This window comes from Phalacrocorax carbo, chromosome 5 (genome assembly GCF_963921805.1).
Source record: "Phalacrocorax carbo chromosome 5, bPhaCar2.1, whole genome shotgun sequence".
NCBI classification, from domain to species: Eukaryota; Metazoa; Chordata; class Aves; order Suliformes; family Phalacrocoracidae; genus Phalacrocorax; species Phalacrocorax carbo.
This window is the reverse complement of record NC_087517.1, coordinates 67,642,738-67,663,174: the sequence shown is the minus strand read 5'-3', so window position 1 is coordinate 67,663,174 and position 20,437 is coordinate 67,642,738. Positions and strand designations below refer to the sequence as shown.

The 20,437-nt window shown below is 41.3% G+C and overlaps 1 protein-coding gene across 1 annotated transcript; it reads right to left on the bottom strand.

The window, feature by feature from the left end:
* Positions 1-183: 183 nt before the first annotated feature.
* Positions 184-20,245, bottom strand: NADSYN1 (NAD synthetase 1). The gene is made up of 21 exons (XM_064452876.1): positions 20,111-20,245; positions 19,925-19,985; positions 19,346-19,462; positions 18,477-18,530; positions 17,995-18,084; positions 17,036-17,087; positions 16,225-16,313; positions 14,106-14,223; positions 12,312-12,443; positions 11,447-11,521; positions 11,148-11,272; positions 10,882-10,930; positions 10,114-10,216; positions 9,264-9,432; positions 8,771-8,906; positions 7,245-7,351; positions 6,327-6,458; positions 5,776-5,845; positions 4,850-4,978; positions 3,955-4,131; positions 184-1,064 (listed from the first exon to the last, which is right to left on the bottom strand). The coding sequence occupies exons 1-21, from the start codon at positions 20,193-20,195 to the stop codon at positions 1,011-1,013; spliced, it is 2,124 nt and encodes a 707-aa protein (XP_064308946.1). The 5' UTR covers positions 20,196-20,245; the 3' UTR covers positions 184-1,010.
* Between the last annotated feature and the right edge of the window lie 192 nt (positions 20,246-20,437).

Here is a 20,437-nt window from a genome sequence, read left to right as displayed (position 1 = left end):
TCATAGAATCATAGAATGGTTTGGGTTGGAAGCGACCTTTAGAGGTCATCTAGTCCAACCCCCTGCAGTAGACAGGGACACGGATACCAAACTTGTCCACCCTATTCAGGACACCACACACCAGAAGAAACACCTTATTTCAGGTACACCAAGTTACCCTTACATATCAAAAACGCTAGGAGGGAAAAGACCATGCCAGCTTTATTAAAAATCCTTAAAATACAGCTGAGGATCTTGGAGATCAATAACAATTAAACAATCCCTGAACATCCTGATGAAGTAGGTATTACTCCTCTCTGAGAAAATTAAGTCAGAGATTTTAAAATTAATTGTCACAAGTTACACAACAAGTAGATGCAAAACAAGAAGCTGAGCTCTAATTTGGATCCCACTAGCAAGGAGATACCTCATCTGCTTCAAGTTAGACATGCTTCTAATACCTTGCTGAATTAGACCTTATGTGGCCTTTCAAAACACTGGACCAGTCTACATAGCCAATGCTAGATACATAAAAAGCTACAAAATAGAGTAAAATAAGAGAGTCAATTAGCATTATAAAATTACAAGTTTATTGCAAAGTAAAATGAGTTTTTCCCCTCAACAGTACATGCCAGAACTGTTAAAATTTTATCCTTTCAGCTGAATGTTACTCAAAAATCATATCCAAATTATTAGAACCAAACTTGAATACCTGTACGTGCATTCACTTTCACAGAAGACGACTGCATTTGTTTGATTGATGGCTTATCCAAATATTTTCAATTAAAGGCAATTAACTCCAGTAGTTGAAGAAAATCCTTAATAAATGATTCCTTAGCCAAACTATGGTTTAAGTATATTGGGATCAAAACTGGGAGTCAATTAAAAAAAAAAGGGACTTGATTACAACTAGCGTTTATGATGGTCACCTCAACAGCTGTTTGGGTCACCTCTGCTCATCACCACAGTACACTCCAGTTTTGAGCGTTCTCCTTCACAAATCAATTACCACAGTTACACAAGACAGCAAATCAGTCCACGTCTTCAGCTAGAGATATTCCTTCCTTTTTTTCTAGCTTGGATACCTGCAAGTTAAAAGGAAACCGATTCAACAGTAAAAATAAGTTTGCATTTAATGTCTCCTGTCTTTTCAGACTTCCGTCACAAAACAGTGTAGAGCCCAGATTTATCAGGAACTGACAGCAGGGCACGCTCCAGGGGACAGCTGAGCTGAACAGGAAGTCAGCTGCAGTCAGAGAGAAGGTCGCACTTTCTTCGCACCCGCCCCCTTAACCTCCCTGCGGGGCATGCTCCCATCAGTTCCTAGGTTTTTTTGTCAGTTTGGTGACTTCACTTGGCTGACTGAGGAGTGAGACAAGCACCAAAGCCATCTCAGAAGCCAGGGGAGACAGGAAGGGAGGCAAGACTGACCCTTTTGGTGACAGCTGTCAGATCAGATCAGGGCATAACCTGGAACCCTGCCCTTAACAGAAAGCCTAGAAGAATTAAAGCAGAGGAGATGCTTTTCGTGTACACACACAGTTTTACGAAACTGACCTTCACTGTTCTCACAACTTAAGAAAAGGAATTACCTTATATGAAGCTAAGCTGTTGTTAAGACTAACAATCTACATAGTTTCAGAAAGGATTCTACAAACTCATGGAGGATAGCCCAGGAGCACAGAGTAAACACAACATTCTGCATGTTATCTCTGACTCTGGAAATTCGTTTTTACGTTCCCCAAATCTATGGGGATATATAGGAAGGGTTGTACTGTAAATTCCCTGTTCTTACATTCTTCCTTCAACATCTGCTACTGGTTGTGAAAGACATGCACAAAGACACTCAGGTTGATAAATCTTTTGGTTTGACCGCTAATCTTGCGGCCTGACTGGCAAGCACTGGAAAAAGCAGAAGACGGTATCTGCAGATACCTAATCCTTGGGGGGTAGGCGTGCCAGCTTTCTTCTGAGCTATGTCACAGGTCCTCCAAATTATGTCACCTATTAAAACCCCAATTAACATTCTGGCACCCAGAATTTGTTAAAGGTGCAAGCTCTGACCACATACCCTTTAGCTCAGATGTAACTCAAAGGCAGAAGCTACAGACAGTGCTCCTGGAGTTCCTGGGGTTGCTCTAAACCACTGAAATTTCATCGCTCAGGTGGAACCTTTCAGCTAGGTAGAGCTGAATGACATTAAGACTCCAAGGACAAATCTGGCAATTCCCAGCAAACTTCATGATCTCAACCTCCGCTTATCCCTGTTCCTTCTGCAGCAAATACAGAGGGGAATTTTGCACATAAAAGAGCGGATAATTAAATTGCCTTGACTACACATCCAAAGTGGAAAAGTACTTTCCACAAATCCAACAGATTTCTCTATCATTAGCACTCAAAACTATTTCCCTTCACAAATGAGCTCAAGCTGTAATAGGACTTTTCTACAGGAAAACCTGGCATTACCTAACTAAAGGTGTTTTCTGGCAGAACCATGTAATTTAGAGTTTATACTGTATTTTCAGAGTCCTGTTACTATGCCAGAAAAACCTTAACTGCTGATTAAGTCCCAGGAGCATAATTAACAGTGACACATTGTCCTAGACAGTGATTCTCTTCAGAATTACAATTGTGCTGAATATGCACAGTAAGTGGAAACTCTTACAATATTCCCTTTCTTGTATAAGGCAGATTTGACTCACATTACTGCAAGCCATTATTTTGCAGTCTTGCAAAAAGCTACCCATGGCAATGAGTTTTCAGTTCAGGTTACTGCTGACCTTCACAGCTGGGGTTACTGTTGCCTACATGACAGATTCTTCCCCAAATTTGTCTCCCAGTTTTCAGGAATAAATTTCAATGGCTAGTGCCCTTGCATAGCACAACTGCTATTACATACAAGTCTAGTTAAAGAGTGTAACAATATCCTGGAGCGTTAAAAGATCTTAATCACATTTACTGTAAGCATAAAATTATTACATTTTGGTCCAGACCCTACAAAAATATTTTAACCAACTCCCACTGAGGCCAAAATAACTTTTGTCCTGGACTTCAGCAGGCAAAGGTCCAAAACTATGGGGAAAAAAACCTGCCATAAAGACCTACAAAAAAGTGCTGCACGTGGTAGCTTTTATCCCAGGTTTTAAGGTAATAAAACACTATTACAGCATGTCTGGCATTTCACAGACGAGGGAATTAACGTTTTATTACATATATAAACATATTCTTAAAAGCAACTGAGGTGTAAAATCTCTGGCAGAAAAAAACTTCAAGGTGCTAAAATTCTTCAGCCCAGCACTTTTGCCATAAAAAAAAAAATGCATTAAAATAACACTGAAGGTGTGACTAAAAGCTACAAAGTTAAGCACAGTTCCAATAGTTGCCTGAGCCCCTCCGCACCTCACAGCACTCACACTGAGCACTGTACCATTACTGTTGCTGTATTTGAGCAAACACGTAGTTGTGAGTCAACTGACTTGAGGTTCAAAGAAGGTTTTGTTGTAGAAGCAGGTGGGAAAAGCATTCACGATGAACTGCTGCCTCTTACTGGCTTTTCCCACTCAGATGTAGGTCAAGTCTTAATTCCTCAGTTAAAAAGATCCCTTCAGACAGGTCCTGAACTGAAACCGAAACACATAACCTTGTTCTCCACATTACCTCAAGACTTCATGAGTGTGGGTACACCTATCCATTTCTGGGCTCAGCAGATATATTCTGTTTTTTCCTTCTTCTTGCTTTCCTAGCAATATAACAAGCTGTACTTCACAAAAAAAAAAAAAAAACCAAACACCCCAGCCCACACTGAAATCTGAGAATTCTTAGCCTCACAGTTATGTGAAAAGAACAAATCAGAGTTATTTCTGTATTGAACTAGTATCCTAAATGCTAGCTGTCTTTTGCTAGAGATTCACTGGAGCTGAGCTTGTCCCATTGCAAGAGCTTTAAATATATAAACAAGAAGGAGAGGGCGTTTACCTGTTCATCTATACACCTAAACTGCCAGGACCATGTGGTGTTGTAAAGGAAAGGCCTCAGGTCAAATCGGTTGTCATCCGGACTGTAGTTTTCAGCGTGGTAGGAAGGAGTGAGGGTGGTCATTTTATGTCTGTTAACTGAATACATCCTGAAGAAATGCTTAACCTTTGATGCCACCTGGTGTACAAAGAACATAGCTTTTAATCAGATGAGGATTCTTAGTATTTGAAAAATTTAGGAGAACAACAGTATTTTGGAGACTATGTCCTAGCTTTACACACCCATTTTTTGCCATTAACATTTACATAAATTATCTACCACCACTAGTATGAATCACTGTGGGTGACCCTACCTGGAAGAGGGGCATTTTCAGACACCACCTTGGTCTCTGTGCTTATCATTTACCAACACGGAAGTGCCTTGTAAGAAATCTAACAGTAAGCACTAGGCTCTGCAGTTTAGGTGACAACCTGAACTTTTTCCTTTATGCACAAGAAAGGAAGAACTATGTAAGAGCAAAGCAGACACCTCTTCACTGTAGCCAGTCTCTCAAAGCATGAGCCATTTTCTGTCTCAGAATACATAACCAAAGGCTTCAGGTGTAGTTAGCCATGTATATTTCAGACAGTAATTCTCCCCTGAAGGTATAGCTCTGAAGTAATTGTTTTCCAATTACCCAATTACTGTTCTAACAATTAGCAACACAGACAATGAGCTCCATTAATTTAAGAGATTCATACCAGTTTTTCCAGCATATTCTGCTACAGCAATCTCTAAACACAGAATAATTTAAGCTATCCCTTTCAGCTAAAGGGAACTCTACTCAACCCCTCTCCAAACATACTCTATTTTGGCAAAGACATTACATGATCTGATTTTTTTGGTTTTACATTACCTCTCTTGGAGTACAAATTTCCTTCCACATATTAAGCAGCTTACAGAACATACTGTATGGTCCAGCCTTTGCAATTTTTCTTAATTTGCCATAGATTGAGAGCTCTGCATATGTCATCCCCATATCTGCCTGAAATCACACACACAGAAAGTCACTGACAATCTTAACTATGCAGATTGTAACTAATGATTTCATGGAGCAATTACAATAACCCAGTTTAATCAAGGAAACACCAAAATGAAATTGCCAGTGATCAAAAAGACAAAGTGATAATATGAGCAGAAGAAAAAATTCTCTCTGAAATGGGAGATTTGAAATTCTTCCATTAATATATTTGATTTGGCCAGTGGAAACATTTGTTTCCTGAGAAATATCTGTTCGTTTTCCCTTCTAGGAGGGAATATATCAATAAGGTAAGGCCAAATTAAGAAAACCACTAATTCTAATTCAGCAACCCTTTGCTTTATCACAAAGGGTTTTACAGTATCCTACAAGTTAAATATCCAACAGCCCTCAGAGGCAGCTGTTAGGCTTACTGGTCCTCTCTTAGCCAAGGGGATAGCAAAGAGAAGGGGGGGGAGAAGAGGAAGGGTTTTGCCACCAGTCCTTTTAATAGCAATAAAGCCCTGCCTGACTCTCTTTTGACATTAAGAAACTTTAAACCAAACTGAATTTCAGAACACCTGTCCCTCTAAGCACCCAAAATATAAAATAATTCAAAACAAAAGTTAGTTTGTTGTTTTGGAAACTGTTGTCCATGTAGTTAAGGCTGGTGTGGGATACTAATGCCTTGCCAGCAGCTTTAATATTGTTTACAACATGCTTGTCAATAGCACTGATACATACAGAAGGAAACGATAGTAATTGGGCAAAAAACAAATTTTGGGCTAAGGCTTACCAGAGCATTTAAAGTCACTGCCCATTACCTCATCAATTTGAGCCACTTGTCCATCCACCAGGGGCTCTAACTCTGCAGTGGGTGGAGCTGACATGATACTGTAAGAAAAAGGTAAACAGCAAAACATGAATTCTATCCAGTCTCATGAGTACTAATTATCAAACAGCCTGGTTTGTTAAAAACCAAATGCTTCATTCAAAACCTTTTCAGGGCATAAGCTGCTAAATGACTGGGTAACTCTAAAGAAGTGGTACCTACAAGCTGTTCCATCTTTAAAAGGCTATGCTTTATACCAAAAACATAAAGCACCTGGTTCAAACAGTTCCTTCAGTGGAGTTAACACCGCAAGTGCTTGCATACAGTAACCCCTAAGACTGGCACCATTTTCAGCCGCAGCCAGTTACACTGTGTAAGCGTAAACAATCATTTAAAAACAGAGGGATGTGCAAAAGGCTTTTCTTTATTAGCGTTTGCAATATTACTGTAGCTTAGCTCTGTTATTAGAGAAAACCAAACTCTGAAGTCCACAATACGCTGCATACAAACACAGTTACCAAATAGCACTGTTTCACCACTCACCTTCTGAGCGCCGTGAGCTGAAAATTTTCAATGCAATATTGTATGAAGCTCTTCAGGTCAGCCTTGCTGATTCCACCGATGGGATTGATATCAGCACTTGAACAATCGTACTTCGTCAAGTAACCTCGGAGACTGCGCAAGAGCAGAAATTTGATATAGTAATAGCAAATAATGTAATATTAGTATAACAGATAATAGTCTATACTGTACAAAATGTGTATGTCATATAAAGACAGGGAGAAACAGGCTGCATATTGTTAACGTATTTATATGTAAGGGGCAAACAAGCGTTTGGCTGCAAAAGGGTTACCCTAAAGCCATGAAATTGCCAGGAGGAAGATGGTATTTTAAACACTTACAAAGCACTGCAAAACTGCCCATGCTAAGGCAATACATTTGATGTAAGACAACTAAAATATTCTCCTGACCAACTGAAAATATAAACCCCAAAACACCCGGAGAATCAGCAAACACTACTCTCCCAGCTTTCGAGGTTATCAATCTCACAGTCTTATGGCGACTGCTTTAATCTTCAAATAGTCAGCTCCGATAACTCCAGATTTTTAAAATCTATTGCTCAACTCAAAGCTCACAACTTAATTCCCAATACAGTAACTGAAAATACAACAAGTAACAGATTGTGAAGTTAATCCGGTAACTGCACAGGCAAGCTCTGCTGAAAACAGCTAAGGAAGAAACAGCATTTTATTGAAAAACTATGACAAGACTTTGGCTAAACTTCTGAAAAATACATAATTTTCCATTCAGGCCAGTTTAACTATTTTCATTAATTTCAGTGCATTCTTAACTTGTTACCTCTTCTGAGTCATAATCCACACTGGGATTTGGTAGAGTTGCAAGGAAACGCAGTGACCTGTTCCCAGTTCACCCAGTTTTAGATTTCTAACTTTCACCAACCTTTCATCCACATTGGCTGATCCTAGCACCAGAAGTCCCCCTGGCATCCCACGAGTCCAGAGTGTCAGCTGAGCAAACAGGTAGGCAACGACCATTCTTATTCTAGCCTGCAAAACAAAATCATTTTTCTGAATCAACTCCTTAAATAAACCCATGAAGAACAAAACACAAGAGGGGTAAATGTTAATGCAAGATGGACGGTCTTGTGGAGAAAATGCTGAACACACGTAGGAAACCCAGGTTAGGTATCCACTACTGCCACAGACTGTTATGACTGGGCAAGTTTATTCTACTCTGAATTGCAGAATGGGGAGTCATTGCCATTTTCTTCCTCCTACGAGCACTAATAAGGATCCATGAGGGGTGAAGTATGCAGATAAACCATCTGTCTAACACACCCTTTTATCGAGTACTAGGCCAAAGGGATTTACTTACATAAAATTTGAAAAAAGTTCCCTTTGCTTCTGCCCCCATTCTGAAACTCTGCTTTTTCTAATGATGGTGGTAACACCAAACAGACCTGAAATTCAGCCTCCAGCTCTAGCTGCAATCGTGTGTGATGTTAGGGAAATCGCCACCCTCCTCTGTGACTACAGCCTGTCCCATTGCCAAACAGCTGATAAAGGATTCACTGTTTGCTTCCAGACGAGACAGCTGGAGTTCTCCAGTAACAGCAAGGGAAAAGATCAAGTCCTCGGCTAACAAAAGCTATCAGACATGACAATCATCATTTACCCAGAATTAAAACAGAATTGCTGGTTATGTCGGAAGCTTTTAAGAATAGGCCAGAAAGAAATCTATCAAGACAACGAAAGGTACAACTGGAGCCAGGGACTAGAAGTCACTAGGCAGCTATGTTTTCTGTGATTCTGTACCATGTGTATAGCAGCAGCACCCAGGCACAGCACCAAGCTGTTCTGACGCAATGAAAATGCGTAACTGGAAATGTGTGTTTGAGCTGCATTTTAAGCCTGTTGAAGATTAAATACCTTCTGATGCAAAAAAAAAAATTATCTTCTACCTTCTAAAACTGAAGACATCTAGGATTTGGAATGGGTAAGCTTGACATCTCACACAGAACCTTTTAAAGGCTGCTAACATTCACCAGAGGGAAGTCTAGTATCCATCGGCAATATTTGAGTCTTGACCTGCCACAATCCAACTGGACTCAAGCCTGTCTGTTAGAATACTGTACTGCTCATTTTCCTGACCTGGCAACTGTTTGCGGAGATGCTTTTCTAAACACCAGTGCTATTCATGATACACGGCCAGGTACTATTTCCTCCTGACCAGGTTTTAAAAGTCACAAGCAGTAATTATCTCAGTCTTCTCCTGAGTTACATGGGATTATGGATTATTGCTGCAGACAAGTCTTTACTGGAAGGCCAGGAATCTTCAGGGACGCACCACAAGTTCAGGTCTTCACAGCAACGCAAAGGAAGGGCCCCTCTTGCTACTTCACCATTTTGTGCTTTTTCAAAAAAGACAACAAGGGTCTGACCTGATTCAGCCTACGTGAAACACACCTGCACGTTCTGGAGTGCCAGGTTTTCTCTGTTGCTGCCTCCGTAGACAGAAAAACAGGGAGTTCGACCTGTCACCATGCTGAAAATTCCCACGATAGCTTTCACAGCCGCATCTATGTTCAGATTGATGTGATAGCTGAGAAGAATTAGAGCAGAAGTGACTCAACTTGCATATTCTGACTATATAAAATAGCATTAAAAAAAAGAAAAAAAAAACACCCGTACAATGATACAATGATGTTCTAAGGCTCCTACCATCTCAGATCTGGTATGAAGAATGACACTCTCCAGAGTCCATTCCCAAATTCCCACATCCTTCACCAAATGCTGCTAAGTTTGCCTCACATTTATACACTTAAATAATGTCTGGATTACTCCTACTTAACACATCTACTACTCCTCTCCCGTTTTTTCCTGTTTTAGAGTTCGAAAACTTTAAAGTCTTTGCCAGAACATGATTTTTTTTTTTTTCCCAGCACTTCTCCATGTGTACCTGCCTATTTGCTCAGCCAGAAGTTTAGCCCTGTTGCACGTGTCCTGGGAGGAGTTCTCACTAGCCATATAGCAAGTGGTAAAGACACGCTTGCAAAATTCTCGAGGATCCTCAGGGACATAGGTTTCATCATTCACAATCCTGCGCACATCAGCCAGCACATCTGCATCTGAGGATGAAGCAAAAGAAGTAGAAAAAGAGTGGAAATTGTTGTGCTCCTGCTATCCAGTATATGTGAGTATCTGGAATGTTTCTTGAATTCCAATAAAGCTTTACACGGCCCCTCGCAAATAAGGTGACTCCATCATCTAACTTGCCAAACATATATTCATATATCAAATAGAAGAATTACTGCTTTTGCTCCTAATTTTGAACATGGAAATACTCAATCCTTTTGCTCTGCACCTTAACGAAACTTCATTGAAAATACAATCCAATATGTACAAAGGCTTAGCTAAATGCATATGGTCTACTTAAAGCCAGTTTAAGAGTCTGAACCATGCCTAACCATGTTTTGTAGTGCTGAATTTAATAGGAGAATATTCCCACGATAAGCTGAAATCCCAGAACTACAGCAGCCAATGTTTTGAACGATACGGTAGATAGAAACTAGTCTGAGTTCTACATCCAATTCTTAAACTCAAAATGAAACCTATTAAGCCAATTCAGGGAACCTGAAATCTGGACACACATTTTTGCTGGAATTTCTGAAGAGATACAAAGGATTCTAGTAGAAGAACTGGGCAAGAGTCTACCATTAATGACCTCTTGCATCTATTGCACTGAGCTGATGTTAACCTGGCCTTAACCATTAGTAAGCACATCTAGCCTGACACACACGTCTACTTACTTCCATTCTTGACTGCCAGGCAAACCTGATGACACATAGAGTACACTATGCAAGCTGTAGCAGAGCTGTCAATTCCACCACTAAGAGGTAGGAGAAATCCTGCCTTGAAAATAGAGCAAGGAAGACATCCCAAATAGCAAAATTGGAAAAATATATGTTGTACCATTCAGAAACATACTCTCATAAAAGAATTGCACATGCATTGTTCAAGCCTGCTTGTATCCTATTGGGGAAAAACAAACAAAGAAAGAAACCAGACCCAGCAAACCCTCTTAAACTCTTATCAAATGGATAAGCAAACAAGTAGCCAGTGTAAACCCTTTGGCTAGGAAAACTTCCCGCATGCCTTTACCCTCTAGTAAGACAGAGGAGCGTTATATTTTTCATGTATATTTCACTGTTGAACTGAATTACTAGTTCACATCACTCTACTTATTTTACACATCTCCATCATGCCATTAAAATATCTTTCCTACTGGAAAAAACCGTGTTTCAAAGAAAAAGAAATTAAATTCCCTTTGTTAGGTAAGCTTGACTGTTGCTTTCAAAGAAAGCACAATTCCTAAGGAAAAGGTCTGAAGAGCATACTGAAGTCACACTCTGCACACGGATTTTAAGTCTGAATGTGCTACCAGTGAAAAACTCAAACCTTGCACCGTGGACTACCATCACTTTGCATTAACAGCAGCGTAGGACAGCAATGTGTACTGTCCCTACGGCACAGAAGACATGCATGCCAAGGCAAAGAACAAAACCAGTTGTTCTTACCTGTTTGCTGCGCCTTAAATAGTCCCAAAGCCAACATGCAGGACCGAGGCTGAAATTACAGAATATGCTTATTCCAAGAGGGTTATGGTATAAGACCTAAGCAAGTCAACATATTTACTGTGGTCTTCCAATGAGGTACGTACTTTACTTAAATATAAGTTTATCTCTTTTTAGTTAGTTTGAGGTTTGGGTTGGGATTTTGGGGGTTTTGTTTGTTTGTTTTATTCAGAATCATTTTCAAGCAACAGATTCAGTAAGTAGCTTACCTGATCTCCTCCTCAGGACTATGATGTCTCCACTGGATTGGCATACAAGTAGGTACAGCTACATCATCAGAACATGACAGAGCGAAATTCACTTTTACCCTGGGATACGGATTCACTTTACTTGCCTAAGCAATAATACAGAAAAATTGGGAAGACATCCATTTTAATGTAACATATACCTATAAAACATCAGATCTATAGAATACTGTGACAGCCGAGACACACAAATACTTCTTAAATTCAGTAACTACTCAAACTTGGCAGAATTTACAAACATAACCTCCACAAAGAATTCTTACCGCTAAGTTACGAGATGAAATCTCTGCTCTGTAACTTCGAACATCCTCCAAGTCCAGAGTGGCAACCAGCACCTCCTGGGGAAAGGCTTTCAACATTAGATTGATTCTACACAAACAGATAAAAAGCATTTGACAGGCGTGGACTACAAAAAATATCGGGGAAGAAGAATGCATGCCACTTTTTTCAATACAGATTTTTATGCTCGCTTCTCAAGTAGTTTCTGACGCAGCAGAATTACTTCCATTACAAAGTGAGCACAACCGACTCGCTTCACTGAGGACACCAGGACGCTCATAAACCACAACAAATCTCTAGCGTTTGTCAGATGGCTGAACAACAGGTTCACCATCAGTTGCAGCAAAGGTCAAGAGGAAAAGTCAAGAAGCATACTGGGGAAAAGAGATGAATTTGGTACATAATGTGAGGAAACCTACAGCTTTGATGACAAAACCACTGAGAAAAGGCTTTTTGAAGTAAAGCTCAACCTATGAAACCTACTATCTACCAAACTGGGTCATAATCAGAACACCACAATCCTTTGTCCTTTCGTGCTTATAAGGAAATATAAATTAACAGGGTCTCTCCTAAACACAGTGATTGCATACGCAAACATTTTCATGAGGTTCCTTCACTGTGAGAGCTCCTCCTCGCTAGCAAAATCAAGAGAGCTACTGTAGATCAGGCCTGGGTAACTTAACTAGGAAAAACCTTGCATCTAGTTGAACAGCATAGTCAAAATAAGTATCTTTTGAGTCTAGAGACATGGGCCTAGTATCTGCAATGTCTGGAATGTTTTGAGCATAAATGAAGCCATACTAATTTCAGCTGTAACTAGCAGTAGCAGCTGTAGGTTGAATATATTACCACATCATCGAGTGAAAACTGGGATCCTTGTGCAACTGTTTCTCCATTCATCGAAATCATGGCACAGCCATCATAATATAGGCGATCACCATCACAGCCTTTCTGGTTAGCTAGAATATATATTCCACCATTCTGGGAGGAAAACAAACATGCAGACAAAAAAACACTTTTCAGAATATAGCACCTGACAGAATGTCAGAAGATTAAAAGTTACTTCCCGTTCTTCTTATAATCTTTCTCTGTCTTTACATTGTGAATGATTTATGGCTGGGACTCTCTCTTGTCATTTGAAAAAGTACTTTGCACATGATATACACGACAGAAACAAATGATTATTTAAGTAAACGTAAGTAAATGAGCTCTCTCTCTTTCACACTGTTGGAAGACGGGAGTCCTCTGTTATTACCAAGAGGCATTCCCTTAGCCCAAATAGAGAGGACTGCACTTCTAAACTGAAATTCTAAGTTCAAACAGCGATTGAGAAAAGCAGGAAGATGGTGACAGAAGCTGTGTTTGGATATCTGAGGACAAAGCAGATACTGTTAAATATGATCAAACCATGTTAAATTACAATGACAAATCAGTTCTACAAATTAAACATTTTTCACAGCGTAATATATGTTCATTACATTGTATTTGTCCCCATCACTGTCAGACAGGATTACAGTCTAATAACTAAATGTCTTCTCTTTAAAGTAAGCAGAGCTTTCAAAGCAGAAAAATATATTTTAAGTAAGAAAATGACAGGTGAAAAAAACACAAAGTCTGAGTTTAAACACTGATTTCTATTTCCCCTTCCTGATACCGCTACCGATATTTCTCCTACTCAATGTTGCCATGTGAACGAAAACTGGGAAAGAAACTGTCATTTTAAGGAAATGAAAGAGGCTTTTGGATGGTTTTCTATGTGCCAGGAAAACAGTCGTCTCTGTTGACTGAATTACATGCTGGTGATGAGCTGTCAATTCTATGCATAATGCATATGGGGGAAGACTGTTTAGGCACAGATAACTACAGGGAGCAACCACAGCCACCGGATGTTTGTCCTTTATGCAGAACATGCATTCAACAATACCCTTTCAAGCTGGTTATTCTCTGTACACAGTGGATTCAACATTTCATACTTCCAAATTACTGAAAGTCAGTTACTCTGAATAACTATTTCCTATCCATTACATAAGTGCAGTATTTTTTTTCTTCAGCGTTTAATGGAATTAAGATTGAGGACATCAAATACATTTTTGGAGCAGAATTCTCCAGAGCTGGGAGTTATCAAACTGTTTCAAGGTATTCTGACTCTTCTTTACAGATGTGCGTGAAAGTAAGGTTCTGTAGCTGGCATGCAGGGCAGAACTACGTGCTCTCACGCGAAGTTTCTTTGCAGAGTTCCCCCTGCACACACACGGGTAGGTTCATATCTCCCCTATTTCCATGCAAATACCAAATGGCCTCTCTTCTAGTCCACCACTGCACAGACTAGACAGAGCTGACCTCCAATCAAACAGCCTCTGGCATTTGGGGTCACAGAGGTGGAAGCAAGTTACAGTGCGTCACATTAGAGCACAATATATAGCAGGGCGCCCCAAAGTACATCCCCCGGCCGGAGAGCTCTTCCCCTAGAGCTGATTCAATCAGGGAAGGTAATTACAGGTAAGAAAACAAGAAACTAACAAGGTCTGTCAAGGTCCCCACACTCATATAGGAAGAAAACGCTACATCCTCTCACAGGAGAGGAGGCTGTTCTGAAAAAATGAGGTGCATAAGCAAAAAGAATTCATTCTTTTAAGTGTATACCTTTGCTGTGGCAGAGTTCACCAAATCCACCCGGGTGTGAGCCTTGCGCAGCACATGGTGACTCCCTGAAGAGTTAGTGAAAATTTCCACACCATCAAGCCCCATTTCAATATGAGGGCTGTCAAAGCAAAAGGCAGGAAAAAAAAATATCAGCTGGCAGCACTGTGCTGTGAATACTGCAGGTATCATTTAAAACCACCAACAAATAAAAACATTGGTGTCATTGCCAGTTTTCTGCATGTCTTAGCTCAAACAAAGATCAGACTCTCAAAAATATCTGGTTTTCTTGCCTTGCCCGACTCTTCTTCTTAGTAAAGCCAAAAGTATAAACAGAACCACAAGACAACTCTCACTGTTTTTTTTTCTTTTTCCAATGTCAAAAGGGAGAAATACTTTAAAAAATCATATCTTTGCCTGTAACATACTCTGTAACGTACCATACCCTGTAACATACCATACCTTCTGCGGTTATAAGGAAATGAAAGTCTGGGAGATGTGGAAAAACAACATCAGGAATATCAGGAACATTTTGATTATTTTCTGTTAACTGCAACAGCTTTCACGCAACCATATCTCTGTCCCCACCTCGCATCGGACCTTTGTTCTTTGGGAAGAACTTTAAATTGTAACAGGAACAAAAATAGTAACAGGACATATCACTTAAGGGCACTAGGCTTTACTTCCCCTTAGTGACCTTCTGTTCTTTTCTTCTGCATTGTCTTTATGCATTGTGTGATGCTGGTTAAAAAATAAAGCGAAGGATTAAGCTAAGAGCTAAACAGAAAAAAGTGATACATCTCAAAGTGATGTTGCTCATAAGCCTATGCTGTGGCTCGTCAAGTATGAGAGACATCAATTTGTCTGTTCACTGGAATGCTCTGGAGAAGTTCATCGAAGCCAAATACAAAAAGAATAAAGTAAATAAAATAAAAGACCTACTGGTACTATCAAATTTTTGAGACTACGCATAGTAAGTGGGGATAATATGGGCTTATAATTAATCATAGATTTAATAATAAAATTGTTAAGGTTGGAAAAGACCCTTAAGATCATCAAGTCCAATCATTAACCTATCACTGCCAAGTCCACCACTAAACCATATCCTCAAGCACCACATCTACCCTTCTTTTAAATACCTCCAGGGATGGAGACTCCACCACCTCCCTGGGCAGCCTGGTCCAACGTTTGACAACTCTTTCAGTGAAGAAGCTTTTTCTAATGTCCAGCCTAAACTTCCCCTGGTGCAGCTTGAGGCCGTTTCCTCTCGTCCTATCGCTTGTTACTAGGGTAAAGAGGCCAACCCCCACCTCACCACAACCTTCTTCCAGGCAGTTGCAGAGAGCGATAAGGTCTCCCCTCAGCCTCCTCTTCTCCAGGCTAAACACCCCCATCTCCCTCAGCCGCTCCTCATCAGACTTGCTCTCCGGACCCTTCCCCAGCTCCGTTGCCCTTCTCTGGACACACTCCAGCACCTCAAGGTCCTTCTTGTCCTGAGGGGCCCAAAACTGAACACAGGATTCAAGGTGGGGCCTCACCAGTGCTGAGCACAGGGATACGATCCCTGCCCTGCTGCTGCTGGCCACACTATTGCTGACACAAGCCCAGGTGCTGGTGGCTTCCTTGGCTACCTGGGCACATGCTGGCTCATGCTCAGTCGGCTGTCAGCCAGCACCCCCAGGGCCTTTTCCTCCATGCACAAATTGATAGAAAATGACTGTCACTTTGACCCCAGATCGAGTTACAGAGCTGGATCCCAAGAGGGCATTTCAACCTCAGGTTAAACTAAAAGCTGAACAATATCTGGAACGGGGGCCCTCTAGTTATCTGGCATTTGTTTCCTCAGGTTGCAACATTCATTGTGCTTCTTTTCTCTAGATCTCTCCTACCTTCCCTTTCAAATGAGTTTAGCTTAACCACCTAAAACTTCTTTTGCCACCCTGCATCTAGCCTAGTTAAATCTTTCCCATGAGGTTTATTGCTTTTTATTACATTTGAGCCTACTGGCACTTTCTGAAAAATATACTACAGAGAAGAATAATAAGCAGATTTTTTCAAACATGTATTTCAGGCAGGTCCAGGGTATGTTTTAGTTTACTTTTAATTTCTTCTTCTCCTTTACCTGTTTGGTGCCCAAAGTTCTTCACATATTTCCGCCCCTAGGCAGGTATCTTTGGTTGCTAGCACTGCATCCCCAAAAGGAACAGTTTCCTGAGAAAAACCAAGAACATCCCTACACACATGTAATGGAAGCATCTACTCAATTCAACAAGGTAACTAGAAATCTAAAATAAAAAAGCCAGACCAAACGAATACTCACTTACATGAAACGAGTGACACAGTATCAATCACATTACACCTTGCTTCATTTTATACCAAGTGTAAGTTAAAAAAAAGCTCTAAACTGCAAACGTCTGGGTTTCGTATTGAAATTTCAGTAGTATTCAGATCCAGTGCTTTGCCTCAGGACAGGACAACCAAACAATCTACAAACCAGAGACTGTCTTTTGCTTGGAATCATGTTCATGCTTTAGCGGGAAATAACCTTAAGTTTTAGACCCTTCTGAATCAAGGAGGTTAAATTTTTTATTTTTTTACCTCAAAACACATACTCATTTCTAATCTCAAGCACAGGTAAACTCAGTACCAGAACAGCGTAAACAAGACTATCTTCAAGGTCCTGTATACATAAATAACTGAGGCAAATTTAAAATTTACTTGGTTTGCTGCCAAATACTAACATAACCAAGGCTAAATTACACTCTCATTTAATGTAACTGAGAACTATCACTGAAACCTATGAATTTGCAATGTAGCTGACAGCAGAATTTGGTGTACCACGGTTTTATGTCATGAATTCTATTCATTTAAATTGCTGAGTCTGGAAGATGCTAAAGGTAAAAAGAAAAGAAAAAGATTCTTTACAAACTTACCTGTCCAGTGACTTCCTGAATTATCCTGGGTAGGAAATATTCCTCTACGTGCCTAAAGCAGGTTTATAGGTTGTAAATACATCGTTATGCAAATCAAAGCACAAAAACTGATTCTAATCTCCGCATTCTGTCACCTTCTAACATGCATTAAAGAAATTGCACTTCAGTTGTACAGAGCTGCGCATGTTAAAGAAAGGACCTTCATACTTTCTGTGAAATTAATCAGAAATGTTACGATTAGGGACTCACAACATCCCACTTTGCTTCAGCAATGCATGGTAAACAGTGCTCCATCCTAGAGATAAACTAGACCTAACAAAGAACACACCGTGCAATGCAAATACCGAATAAAAGTTTCTCTTTTTGCAGTGTTACTACAGGACTAACTCAGCACTCCTCTGGAATTGGCTGGGGTTAAGAGGACAGATGCTCAGGGGCTCTCTCAGAAATACTTTACTGAGACCATCAAGTTACAACCACCCTCTGACTACAGCATGAGTGCATAGCATCAGACATGAGCATCAAGCGTATTTTGCAGCATCGTAAGGTACGGAGCTTTCATCCGCTGCCGTCATTAAAATTCTGCCAGAGCTCATCCACTTCACATTGTTTTCCAGATTAGTATTGAAGGGGATGCAGCAACCCAGCAGATAAACACAGGCTCTTCCAATCCTGAACTGCGTAGAGGTAGAAAGTAGACACAAGGAAAATGACACTACTACACTGCTTGCAGGATCATTCAGCCACGCTTTTCCTTCCAGCTCAGCAATTCCGAGTTTGATTGTACTTAATAAGCTTTCTAACCAAGCTTCAATTACGTAGCTTAGCTGACTCTGTCTGGCTGCTCACCCCGTAGCAGCGCTGATGGATCCAATGGCTATACAGATTTTAATCCCTCTGCTGCAGCTGCAAATGGCAAGCTGTGTTTCTGAACAAACTTTTAATGGTAGCCAGCCTACCTTGGTTTGTTCCACGGGGTAAACCATCGAAGTTCCCTGTAGTTTCCTGCATTTGCCAATGATATTTTTGGTCTGATCAGAAGAATTTTTCTTAAAATATAAAACAAAACAGAAAGGGTGAGTTAAGACCTGATATACAGTCAGACAAGGCTAAATAAGAACATTGCTTAATGACAACTCTTTTTTTTCCTATTATGATGTACATTAAACAACAACTACATACAACAATTTTGAAAGCTTCTGTTTGCAGACTTTAGGGTTTTTTTCTGGAGTCTTTCAGAAAACAGTGGAAATTTAGTGTCTGCAAATTCAGGAAGGAAAAAGAGATAACAGAAAACCTTAGTTGTCTCCCTAAGGTTTAGCAGAAAGGAAGACAACTCCATTGCTCTACACAGCGCTGAAGAACCTTTCTTGAAGGCCAAACAGGTCTCTGAAAGGACACACTAATGTATTTCTCACAAGATACATAAAGAAGTACTTACTTATTTAAAAAGATCACTCGACAATTGTAGCGCACGTTTCTGTGCAGAACAGGCCTGTGAAAATACAAAGCAGAGTTACCAGTGGCCAAGCTCATTAGATGAAACAAAAAAAGCTACAGAATCCATGTCACTACACACAAAAAAAACATTTTTAAGACAACGCTGCTATGCTGTACCACTAAAAGGAATTAAAGAAAACAAGATAATCAAGTTTTAGCTTCTAATTTTTCAATTCAAATAGTTGTTTGCAAAAATCAGAATTCCTGACCATTCTGTCAGTCTCAGATACATCAACTACTGCCAGATTGCTGACATGCCTCAGAAACACAAGCAGAGCAGAAGAACCCCTCTGGCTGGGTTAACTCATTTAATCAGACCTGGCTCCCTGTGATACCACCAGGCTAGTTCAAAACAAAGCTAGCTTTACACGCCTGTATCAGTACTAAAACAAGTAGTCATACACATATGTTGCTTGTAAGGATGTCTGCCACTCAAAGCAAGTGACATCAGCCCTGACATTCCTGAAAGAGAGTCAATTTATAAAGCCCTTTGCATTACACATAATTCAAAGCCTTACCCAAAAGCTTGGCCACAGCAATAGGGCCCAGCCATTAAGTTTCCCAATAAGTAACTGTAATTACCCTATTTCTCTTTTGAAGGGCTCAGCCACCAGAAATCTTGGAAAGGATTCTCTTTCAGGAAGTGTTTTGCATGTTGCGCTGCTAGTCACGGAATTAAAAGGGAAAGCAGCGCAGTTCTGGAGGTCTGTTTAAAGGCTTGGTGCGGAGCCCTCGCTATCCAGACACACAGCAGAGGCAGCATTCCCTAAAGACCTACCCCTTTATCGTGCGTACGCAAAACAAACTTACATTCCCACATCACAGATAATATCTTGAGTAACTGGAGACTCCAAAAGCTTCGCCAGAACTTGAAACGAATGCAAGATTGTGTCAGATTCATAATAGTGATCCGAGCAGCCATAACCACTGCATATAAAAACATAAGCAACAAAAAATTCAGCCAAATCGGGAGCAGAGCCGAGGGACCAGAACTACTTTGGACTAGGAACATCTCATCCACACAGGCGACTTCGGAGGAACGTGCAGAAGCAGCGCTCTCAACATCACCGTTACCGGCAGCGCTGGAAACTCCGCGGCACTGCTGGGTTTTTCCCTTCCAGCGCAGCAGCCTGGGCCTAGGCAGAGTTCAAAGCGCTACGGTTTCTGTGACAGAACACTTGCTAAAATAGGTCAAAAATTATCAGTACCGGTCACGTCTGCAAGACAAGAGAACCGACCTTGTGCTTGCAAGGACAGTGCTCTTCGCGCTGCAGCCGCACGCTTCAAGCGACGCCTCGGGCACCAGGTACTACACGGCTGATCTTCTGACTGACTTTTCAGGAATTAATCGGGAACGTACCAAAGCCAGAACCAACAAAGCGTTCTTACCAGATTTCGAGCTCTGGACCAAGCCGGTACCGAGCACCTCGGCTTCTGGCGATGTCAATACCTGGAAGAGGGGATGGATTAAGGACCTTCCGGAGGCCCGGGCCCGGGCTGTGGGGAACGGGGGCGGCCCTGGCTGCGGGAGGAAGGGCGCGGAGGGAGGGAAGGAGGTGCCGCCGCCCCACTCACTTCTGGAAATCCTCTCCAGGTTCCCTTCGAAGTCCAGGGCCCACTGGTTGAGGGCGCAGGCGGCCACCCTCACCGACCTGCCCATGGCGGCCCCGCCGCCCTCCCCGCCGCTTCCGGGGCGGCGCCGGGCCGCTCCCCCGGGGCTGCGGGCCCGCCTCCGCCCGGCGGGGCTCTCCGCAGCCGCGTGTGCCCGGAGCGGGAATGCATCTCAGCCCCGTCTTTTTTGTTTTTCCTTTAACCTTTCAGCTTCTAAGAGGTGTGCCTCAAAACGCGTTCAGAATGCGAGTACTGAAGATAGCGGGATCCCCTTTTGCGCGTTGTTCACGT